We start from the raw sequence: 12,098 nt of genomic DNA, 5'->3' as shown, positions 1-12,098 counted from the left end.
TTTCAGATAAGCAACTAGATGTAACTAGACTCCATTTTCTGCTAGGGTGATGGGATTTCATTACAGCAGGAGTTACTGTGGTTAGAGATGCTGTATTTCACTTATTCTAAGATGTACATTTTTCTGCACTTGAATATGTCTGAAATAGAATGGGTCTAACAATTGGCAGTGTCAACCAATATACTTGTGTGTGTGTGGGAGTATGTATATATATAAAATACATATACTTGTCTTCTTAATGGAATACAAAAATAATTATGTCTTACAAACAATGATTTATCAGATTCAATGAAACACAGTAACTTTAGAAATTCAATGCACTTAGCCTCTCAGGTAAATGAGGAGGTGATTTTATAGATTTTCCTTTTATGATTCCCCTAGAAAAATGAGAGATCTCTTCTTCTCTGACACAGACTTCAGCTGAGGCAGGGGGTCACAGTGGTTCCCAAATCATTCCAATGTTCTATGAGTTTCTTTAATAATCTTCTCACAAAGCTATAAGCTATCTCTCTCAATCCACTCCTCTATCATCCTTTAAGAGATCACAAGGAGTGGGAAGTAGCTATGAAAACAGCTCAGTACTGCCAAGATTAAAGACTGCATAAGAAACATGGTTAGGGAAATTCACTCACCACTATGAAAGGCAGAACTAGGTGGGACAGTTCCTCAGATCTACTGCCCCTTCCAGGATCTGTAATTATCTCCCAGGATCTCTGTATCTAGTCCCAGGTGTTAATCTACTACTTGTTATCAGGCATAGGAGAGGTGCAAGCATGGATAGGAAGTGGTAGCAGCACCCAGCCAGCAGCTGTGTCTAGTTGTGTGGTCCTCATATTTCACAAAGACACTCACTTGAAGAGGCAAATAGGGGTTGGAACCCAGCTCCACTGAGCTTACTTTCCATAATCTCAAGGGTCTTCTTCTTCTAAGAGGGAGTTTCTTTTTTTCCCCTAATTTATCTATATAAGATGAGCGCCTTTCTGTAATTAGCACAAGGGCACATTTTCTGTTAAAAGAGGATCTTGTTCCCAGCTATCAGCTTTCATCCCTCCCACTCCATCTTTTAGTCTCTTCCAGAGAAGTCTTAATCTTCCTCCAAGTTCCTGGCAAAGAATGACACTCATCCCTCATAATTTGCACCTTGCTCAAGAATTTCAACTTCACGGCCCTTTTATTGGTGCCCTGTTGCTGAAATTTAAATCGTTTGACCTTTACCACATTTATGAGAAGCAGGGCTAAGGAGAACATTTTTATTTTTATTTTGTTGTTGTTGTTGTTTCTTTTACCAGATCTGAGGTAGCACAGCATAATATATATCCTGTTTGTGAAGTGATCATATCTAGAGGTGAGAGGTTTCATTTTATTGTCAACACTGCTAGCAGCAAGTGGGAGAAGAGTCAGGAAGGATTAGGTGGGGAGGCTGGTGCAGAACATAGGATAAAGAAGAAAACTAGTCTGAGATAATCCCAAATGGTGGGTAACTCAACACACTATCTGTTTGTACTTGGTGGAAACTCTGTGAGCCAGGTAGCTACAGACTTGCTCTTTGATGAAAGATTTTGCCATATGATAATATTAACAATAACAAATATATATAGTGCTTATTACATGTCACACACTATCCTTAGCACTTTGTGGGAATTAAATCATTTAATCCTGTGATATAAGTTGTTTTATTGTTCCCCATTTTATAGGTGATGACCCTGGGCACAGTTATTTTTATACCAAAATAAATTCTCAAGAGGAACTATCAGATAGGAAGTGTAGGGAGAGACAAGAACAGGGAGAGGAAAGAGAGAGAGGACTATGAGAATGTGATAATTATTTTTCTGCCTCATTTACAATTCTTACCAAGGTTGTTTTGTGTCTGTGGGGGAAATATAATTAAAAACAAAATCTTCTGCCACCCCAGAATCCCTCTCCAGAAAGGTATAAGAGAAAGAAAAAAGTTTTGTTTTTGAATTAAACCAGAATATGATGTGCATCGCAGGCAAAAGATGTGCTAAAGAGACTGCAGAGACAGAAAGGGATCTTACCCTCTTATATATCCAAGAAGATACAACCCATTACATACATGTTGTCAAAATAAACAATAACTAGTCCTCAAGTAAGAGGACTTGACAGCACCATTTTTCACACATAGTTCATCCTAGATTCACCTGGTAACTGAGGTGGCCAACCATATTAGCTAATTGCCTTTAGCCAAAGGAATAATAAATACCTCTCATGTTTTTATGGCAATTCGTGGTTTTGCAGTTGGAGCCAGGCATCTAAGTTAGACTGGAGACTGGGAGATGGGGGCTCTATGATCCTTGATACATTTCAAAGCAATGGCTTCCATATCCTTGAGAGAGACATTTCTGGTTTGTAAAGGTGTCAAGGGGCTTATTTAGCCTTTAAAAAAGATTTACATACATTTCAAAGAAACAAAGAATTTACAAGTTTCCTAAAGAAACATGTTTTAACCTGCCAGGTGAGTGACCTGCCCCTGTGCACTACTCCCCCATGGCCCTACCAAAGTGGCCAGGTGAGCACAGCCCACACAGGGAATGCTCCTTGAGTCAACCTAGTTCTGATGGCCAATAGGATTGCCTTTCTGGGCTCCACAGGTCTGAAACAATTAGAGAGATAGTTCTTGGCTGGCTACCACCCCCAGGGCACTGCACAGACAGCAGACTGAAACAACCCCCAGTCTTCCCGTGCAAAAGGCCTATTTACTTGTCCTGGAGCATCAGCCTGAGAAGTAGGGTTCAAGTTAACCACACATCTAGATGCTACAGAAGTGTTCTCAGGGAACATTAGCCAGTACTCTCACTTGACTTCACTACAACTCACCAGTACCTCCCAGAAAGGTGCTTATACACTCAACTGGAGCCCAGAATTTTGCAACATTCTCAAAGGGACACCTCCGGGTTCTTGGTCTTGATGCCAGCAGAGTCTACAATTTCAGTCCCACAGGACCGTATATATATTTGCATATCTTAAAAGCTGCTGCCTGAAGGTCTAACTTTCAATCAGCCCAAAACTGAGATCCCTCCTCTAGGACACTCACAGATCATGGCACATTCTCAACAACTGGGACCTACCAAGAATAAATCAGGCTGCTTAGACAAACACAAATGTTTGAGAGGCAACAAGCTAGGGAAAGGTTAAATGATAAGGTTCATCTCCTACACAAGGCCATTCCATCAAGACTGGGAGACCTAGCTATTTCACATAGAAACAAAACAGAGAGTCAAGCAAAAATGAGGAGTCAAAGGAATATGTTTCAAATGAAAGAACAAGATAAAAACCCAGGGAAAAGAAACAAAGAAACCTCAATGAAACGGAGACAAGTAATTTACCTGATAAAGCGTTCAAAGTAATGGTCATTAAAGTGCTCACCAAACACAGGAGAAGAATGGATAAACACAGTGAGAACTTTAAACAAAGTTATAGATAATAAAAGAAAGTAGAAAACAAACCTCACAGGTTTGAAGAATACAATAACTGAACTGAAATGTACACTAGCAGTGTTCAACAGCACTCTAGATGAAGCAGAAGAAAGAATCAGTGATCTGGAAGACATGGCAGTGGAACTCACCCAACAGAGCAGCAAAAAGAAAAAAGAAATTTAAAAAGTGAAGATAGCTTAAAGGACCTATGAGGCAACATCAAGAGGAATAACATTTGAATTGTAGGGGTACCAGAAGGAGAAGAGAGAAAGAAAGGGGCAGAAAACATATTTGAAGAAATAATGGCTGAAAATTTCCCTAACTTGGTGACGGAAACAGACATCTAGATCCAAGAAGCCCGGAGTATTCCACACAAGATGAGCCCAAAGAGAGCCACACCAAGATTATAATTAAAATGTCAAACGTTAAAGATAAAGAGAGAATCTTAAAAATAGCAAGAGAAAAACAACTTGTTATGCAGAAGCTAACCCCCATAAGACTATCAGCCAATTTCTCGCAAAAACTGCGGGCTGGGAGTGGCATGATATATTCAAAGTGCTGAAAGAAATAAACTTCCAACCAACTGATACTCTACCCAGCAAGGTAATCATTTAGAATTGAAAAAAAGATAAAGAACTTTCCAGACAAACAAAAGCTAAAGGAGTTCATCACCACTAAACCAGTCTTGCAGTAAATGTTAAAGAACCTTCATTAAGCTGAAAAAAGGGGGCACTAATTACTAACAAGAGAACATATAAAAGTGAAAGTCTCACTGGTAAAGGTAAATATATATTAAAGGTAGTGGATTAATAACTTATAAATCCAGTACGAAGGTTAAAATACAAAAGCAGTAAAAATAACTAGAACTAAAATAATTAGGTAAGAGGTACACAAAATAAAAAGATGTAAAATGTGACATCAAAAACACAAAATGTGAAACAACAAGGTCCTACTATATAGCAGAGGGAACTATATCCAATCTCCTGGGACAAACCATAATGGAAAAGAATATTTTAAAAGAATGTATAATGTGAAAAACTGAGTCACTTTGCTGTACAGCAGAGATTTGTACAACATTGCAAATCCACTATACTTCAATTAAAAAGCAAAAATAAATTAAAATAAAAAACACAAAATTTGGATGGGGGGGTTAAAATATAGAGTTTTAGAATGCATTCAAACTTAACTTGCTATCAACTTAAATATATCAAAACTCTCAACAAAGTGGGCATAGAGGGAACATGACTCAGCATAATAAAGGCCATATATGACAAGCCCACAGCCAGCATCATACTCAATGGCAAAAAGCTGCAAGCTTTTCCTTTAAGATGAGGAGCAAGGAAAGGATGATCACACTCACCACTTTTATTCAACATAGTACTGAAAGTCCTAGCCAGAGCAATTAGTCAAGAAAAAGAAATAAAAGGCATCCAAATTGGAAAGAAAGAAGTAAAATTGTCACTATTTGCAGATGACATGATTTTATATATGGAAAACCCTAAAGCCTCCTCCAAAAAACTGTGAGAACTAATATATAAATTCAGTAAAGGTGCAGGATACAAATTTTTTTTTAAATTTTTTTTTTAATTAATTAATTTATTTATTTTTTATTTTATGGCTGTGTTGGGTCTTCGTTTCTGTGCGAGGGCTTTCTCTAGTTGTGGCAAGCGGGGGCCACTCTTCATCACGGTGCGCGGGCCTCTCACTATCGCGGCCTCTCTTGTTGAGGAGCACAGGCTCCAGACGCGCAGGCTCAGTAATTGTGGCTCACGGGCCCAGTTGCTCCGCGGCATGTGGGATCTTCCCAGACCAGGGCTCGAACCCGTGTCCCCTGCATTGGCAGGCAGATTCTCAACCACTGCGCCACCAGGGAAGCCCCAGGATACAAAATTGATAAACAAAAATCTGTTGCATTTTTAAACACTAACAATGAGCTATCAGAAAGAGAAATTAAGAAAACAATCCCATTTATAATTGCATCATAAAGTAAATTAAAATACCTAGAATAAATTTAACCTAGGAGGTGAAAGACCTCTACACTGAAAACTATAAGACATTAATGAAAGAATTGAAGAAGACACAAATAAATGGAAAGATATCTTGCACTCATGGAGTAGAAGAATTAATATTATTAAAACTTCCCTACTACCCAAAGCAATGTACAGATTCAGTACAATCGCTTTCAAAATACCAAGGGTATTTTTCACATAAATCAAATACACAATCATAAAATTTATATGGAATCACAAAAGATCCTGAACAGCCAAAGCAATCTTGAGAAAGAAAAACAAAGCTGGAGGCATCACACTCCCCGATTTCAAACTATACTACAAGACTATAGTAATAAAAACAATTTGGCATTGGCATAAAAACAGACACATAGATTGATGCAACAGGTAAGAGAGCCCAGAAATAAACCCACCCGTATATGGTTAACCAATTTACAACAAAGGAGGCAAAAAGATACAGTGAAGAAAGGAGAGTCTCTTCAATAAATGATGTTGAGAAAACTAGACAACCACATGCAAAAGTATGAAACTGGACCACTATCTTACACCATACATAAAAATTAACTCAAAATGGATTAAAGACTTGAATGTAAAACCAGAAACCATAAAAATCCTAGAAAAAAAAAGCGTAGGCAGTAAGCTCCTTAACACTGATCTTAGCAATATTTTTTTTTTGGCTCTGACTCCAGAAACAATGGAAACAAAGCAAAAATAAACACATAGGACTATATCAAACTAAAAAGCTTCTGCACAGTGAAGGAAACCATCAACAAAATAAAAAGGCAACCAACTGAATGGGAGAAGATATTTTCAAATCATATACCCAGTAAGTGGTTAATATCCAAAGTATGTAGGAACTCATATAACTCAATTAATAAGAAAAACAAACAATCTATTTAAAAAATAGGCAGGATCTGAATAGAAGTTTTTCCAAGGAAGACATACAGATCAGGTCAATAGGTACATGAAAAGATGCTCAACATCACTAATGCAAGTCAAAACCACAATGTGATCTCACCTCACACCTGTCAAAATGGTAAAAAAGACAACAAATATCAAGTGTTGGCAAGGATGTGGAAAAAAGAGAACCCTCATGAACTGCTGATGGGAGTGTAAATTGGTGCAGCTGCTATGGAACACAGTATGGCGGTTCCTCAAAACATTAAGATTAGAACTACCAATAATTGCTTTTCTGAGCGTTTATCCAAATAAAATGAAAACACTAATTTGAAAAGATATATGCACCCTTGTGTTCATTGCAGCACTATTTACAATAGCCAAGGTATGGAAACAACCTGTGTCCATCAATGGATAAATGGATAAAGAAGAGGTGGTATATGTATACAATGGAATACTACTCAGCCATTAAAAAAAAAGAAATCTTACCATTTTCAACAACATACATGGACCTCAAGAGTATAAAGACGCAGACCTACTAGAGAATGGACTTAAGGACACGGGGAGGGGGAAGGGTAAGTTGGGACAAAGTGAGAGAGTGGTAGTGTATATATGGACATATAAACACTACCAAATGTAAAATAGATAGCTAGTGGGAAGCAGTTGCATAGCACAGGGAGATCAGCTCGGTGCTTTGTGACCAGCTAGAAGGGTGGGATAGGGAGGGTGGGAGGAAGGGAGATGCAAGAGGGAAGAGATATGGGGATATATGTATATGTATAACTGATTCACTTTGTTATAAAGCAGAAACTAACATACCATTGTAAAGCAATTATACTCCAATAAAAATAAAAAGAGTATTATGCTAAAGGAAATCAGTGTGACAGAGAAGACAAATACCATATGATTGCACTTCTATGTGGAATCTAAAACCAAAACAAACAAACAAAACAAAACTCATACAGAGAACAGATGGGGGTTGCCAGAGGGGTAAAGTGTTGGAGGGTAAGTGAAATGGGTTACGGGGATCAAGAGGTACAAACTTTCAGTTATAAAATAAATAAGCTATGGGGACATAGTATACAGCCTGGATACAGTAGTCAATAATATTGTATTGCAAATTTGAAAGTTGCTAAGAAAGTAAATCTTAAGAGTTCTTATCACCCCCCCACACACACACAAAAGAACCATGCTTTAAGAAAAGGGGGGGTGGAGGCAAAGCCTATTTCTCAACAAGGAAATTTAACTTCTTATTTTGAATCTGTATTTGCCATTACACTTCTTTGCGTCTTTGTTTCTCTTCCTTTGCTTTCCCTTTGTCTGTACTGCCTCATTCTTCTTTGGAACTGTGGAAGGCAGAAGAGTAATTTCTATATGCATAAATAACATAATGTTCATTTTCTGAGTTACACATTTCACATATTCCAATGGATTACCGAGGCTGTATCCAAGGCAGTCACGCCACATGGCTTCATGTGTCAACATTCACATAGACTGTGGTGTAAGCATTGCTCCTGGGGATGTGCAGAGCAGAGGCCCTGGCTCCATCCACACCACCTCACCTAGCCCTTCATGTGAATGGCCTTTAGTGATTATATAACCTTTTTGGAGATATTATCTCACATAAACCTTATAATCACATAGAGAGCAAAAACCGTTTTATGCTTGACAAGGCTCAGAGCAGGAAAATTACTTAGGAAGATTATGTAATTAGTTAGTTAATATCAGAATCAGAGCTGGAACTTAGGTCTCCTGACTCCAAACCAGTGCTGTTTTCATCAGTGCACACTGCCCAGAGTGTGCAGGAGCTCAGACTGTAGCCGTGAATCAGAGCAAGTCTCACTACCTGTACTTGAATCTGACCTTCATTAACTTGTGCCCTAACCCTTTGAGCTAAGCACCAATAACCTCACTACCTTTGTCAACACTGAATTTTGCTTGCCTTCTTATAAACTCACTGGCAAGATGAGTGTTATGCACGTTAAGCAGGAACACTCACAGGCCGCTTGGAGCTCATAGTTTAGTGAAAGACATGATAGGAAAATCCACAATTACTTTGATTTAATTTCATCAAATACCATAGGGACATAGAAAAATGAACTTCCCAGAGGATGACATGTCCAGGTGAATCTGGACAGATGAGTAAAGGTTGAACAGGGGAAAGTTATGGGGGGAGGTAGAAGAAGAAACAAGACATTGATATCCTAGGCAGAGAGAAAACATGTTCAAAGGCAAAGAGGAATGGAATGTCATAATACTGTATCTTCAGAAGCTACACCTGCCTAGTGGTCGAAAGGGAATATGTGGGAGAAGATCAAAATTAAGAATAGGAAAGATAAATAGAAATCAGATTATGAAACAAAGTCTTCTGTGTTATTTTCAGTGTTTTGATTTAGTCTAGGAAGATAGGAAACTACTTAAAATTTTATGAAGGAAGTGACATGATTAGATTTATCTTTTAGAAAGATCATTCTAGCAGAGGTATGGGAGATGGATTAAATAGGGAGCCAGTGGAGTAGGGAAAATCATCTAAGGGTCTACCACAAAAGATAGAGGAGAAATGTAATGACCAGAAGTAAGACAAGAGTGCTGGGAATAGAGAGGAAGGAGAGTGAGATTTTGAGATATTTAATATGTACAATGGCTAAGCCTAAGACCAACCATATTTGTGTTTGTGGGAGAGGGAAGGGATGAGAAAAATAAAGGAACACAGAGAAATTTGCAGGTTTCATCTTAGGTAACTAAGTGAATATTAATGCCCTTTTACTAAGAACAAAATACAGTAGAAGCAACAAGTTGGAAGGCAAATATTTTAAAGTATAAGTTTAAAAAGGCAAAATACTGCTTCAAGAAGGAAGGTGTAGTGTTCAGTAACATATGTCATAAAATATCCACTAGGAAAGACAATGCAACTATACCTTTGGATTTTCCACTAGAAAATGATTAGGAAACTTGATAACAGTATTTTTATTTGTGTGACAGGGCTTTACAATATTAATGTGAAAAATGAATAGGAAATTATGCAAACAAAGTAGGTAAAGGGGTCAAGAGACTCTAAGGAGTGTTTTGTTTTGTTTTGTTTTCTAGGATGTGGAAGTTTTAAGCATGTATATTTGCTGAAGGAAAAGAATCAATAGGGTGGAGAAGGCCATGGTTCAGGAGGGAAGGGAAATGAGGATGTGAGGTCAGCGGAGAGCTGGAATGAGTTGAGATCCAAAGCACTTTTGGAGGGTTTAGCCAGGAACTGAGGTACAGATCTTTGAGTTTAGAGGAAAGGAAAAAGGACAGATGTGAATACAGTTACATTGGTTGTCTGGAGAAGAGGTCAAGAAATATATGCTTACTGGTTTCTCTCTTTTTCCTGTTGGGTCATCATTAAAAGCATGAGGCAGGAAATCTGAGGAGGATCATAAAGATTTGAGATCACCACTATGGAGAAAGGACAAGAATAATATTTATTAATAGAAATATGTATTAATAGTCAAATTGGTGAATAACATCAAGGCTCAGCTCAAGGTGCAGAACATGGATTGGGAATAGTTTTGTCATTTCCTCCAGCAGTGCTCAGCAGTCTATACACTGCTAAAAGCATAGGTATACTTTTATAAGTCTAAACATTAAGAAGTGAACTTTTTCAGGAATCTCATTTCATGGTGAGAAGAGCAGAAAGCCTAAGTCACATGACTCTTTGATGCCATTGCTGCTGCTGCTAATAACTTTAAATATTACTTATAGTAGTGAGAAACATTTCCCCAGGTAGGGTATAAAAGTTTCTACCAATCCAGTACACAAAGTTGTCTCAAAGATGCATGATGTGACAAACAACCCAATCAAAAAATGAGCTGAAGACCTAAATAGACATTTCTCCAAAGAAGACATACAAGTGGCCAACAGGTGCATGAAAAGATGCTCAACATCACTAATTATCAGAGAAATGCAAATCAAAACTACAATGAGGTATCACCTCACACCAGTCGGAATGACCATCATTAAAAAATCCACAAACAATAAATGCTGGAGAGGGTGTGGAGAAAAGGGAACCCTCCTACACTGTTGGTGGGAATGTAAATTGGTGCCGGCACTATGGAGAACAGTATGGAGGTTCTTTTAAAAACTAAAAATAGTGTTACCATATGATCCAGCAATCCCACTCCTGGGCATATATACAGAGAAAACTCTAATTCAAAAAGATACATGCACACCAATGTTCATAGCAGCACTATTTACAATTGCCAAGACATGAAAGCAACCTAAATGTCCACAGACAGATGAATGGATAAAGAAGATATGGTATATATACACAATGAAATATTACTCAGCCATAAAAAGAATGAAATAATGCAATTTGCAGCAACATGGATGGACCTAGAGATTATCGTACTAAGTGAAGTAAGTCAGACAGAGAAAGACAAATATCATATGATATCACTTATATGTGGAATCTAAAAAATGATACAAATGAAATTATTTACAAAATAGAAACAAACTCACAGACATAGAAAAGCGAACTTAATGGTTACCAAAGGGGATAGTGGGCGAGGGGGAGAGATAAATTAGGAGTTTGGGATTAACAGATACACACTACTATATATAAAACAGATAAACAACAAGGTCTTATTGTATGGCACAGGGAATTGTATTCAATATCTTGTAATAACCTATAATGAAAAAGAATATTTGTATGTGTAACTGAATCACTTTGCTGTACACCTGAAACTAACACAACATTGTAAATCAACTATACTTCAATTTTTTAAAAAATGCATGATGTGTTTCTTTTAAATTCCCATTGCAGCCTTTCACCACCACCACAGCACATGCTCTGACAGCAGCGGCTTCATAGAAGAGCCTAACTCCCACCTCCTCTTGCAGGAGGCTGTATGGCCTCCAATACCCAGCTCCTGCTCCCTGGCCCTACAAACTCCTGATCTCAGTAGGAGAAAAGCAGCATGGTACACCGGACAGAAGACCAGAGTAAGAGACTTGGAATCTCCATCCTGATGCTATCATGAACAGCATGCATAGAGACAGACCTTAGGCAGTCACTTCATTTCTCTTTGGTTTTTCTACTCTGTGGGTATTAGAATACATGATCTACATGATAGGGACAGTGGTAACCTGGACAAATACTTAATTTTCTCTCAAGCTTTGACACTGCCTAGGACAGTTAGAAGATTTAAGGATGATCAAATTTCAGGAACAAGGGTTGCTACTGGAATACCCTCAAAGGGCTCAAGCTAAATGAGGAAGCACAAATCCCACTTTCAGACCCTGAAACCTTGGTGCAGCCTACAGTAGGAATCCCCCTGACCCTCTATTCATCCCCCTGTGCTCCCAATTAAATTCCAGGAAGTCTCCCACCATACCGGTGTCTTGTTTTTCTTCTTGAGGCCTCATCCAAGGAGATCCACTTGGAGCCTCCCCACTAAAACCATTTTCTCCCTGTATCCTAAATTTTGGATCTTTATAGGAAAAGAGATGAGCGGGATTCAGAGTCCCTCCTCTTGGCCATTGCAAAAAATTCACAGTATTTTCTGCTGGCAGAAAACAATACAAATAAAAATATGTTTTTAAACCTTGGCATTTTTTAAAAAGAATAAGCAGTTGTGGTTTGTGTCAGAAGGAAAATGTTTTGTCAATAAACAGAGCTTGAACACTGACAGGACTCTACCAGGCCATATGTGGTATAGAGCATTTTAGATACATTCCTTCTCGAAGAAAATTTTAGTAGGGTGGGAGAGGTCACATGCGCGTGCAC

General features: G+C 38.2%; 1 protein-coding gene across 2 annotated transcripts in view; it reads left to right on the top strand.

Annotated features, from left to right (window-relative positions):
• TESPA1 (thymocyte expressed, positive selection associated 1) overlaps nt 1-11,870 on the top strand; it is a 42,281-nt gene extending 30,411 nt beyond the window's left edge. The window contains exon 10 of one of the 2 annotated variants that reach the window (XM_036866482.1): nt 11,136-11,870. In XM_036866482.1, the coding sequence (XP_036722377.1) occupies nt 11,136-11,341 (206 nt within the window). In that variant the 3' untranslated portion in view covers nt 11,342-11,870. The remainder of the gene's footprint in view (nt 1-11,135) is intronic. The other variant, XM_036866483.1, reaches the window with a different exon arrangement.
• Nucleotides 11,871-12,098: the final 228 nt, after the last annotated feature.

Source organism: Balaenoptera musculus, chromosome 10, assembly GCF_009873245.2.
Source record: "Balaenoptera musculus isolate JJ_BM4_2016_0621 chromosome 10, mBalMus1.pri.v3, whole genome shotgun sequence".
Classification (NCBI taxonomy): Eukaryota; Metazoa; Chordata; class Mammalia; order Artiodactyla; family Balaenopteridae; genus Balaenoptera; species Balaenoptera musculus.
This window is presented reverse-complemented; position numbering and strand designations above follow the sequence as displayed.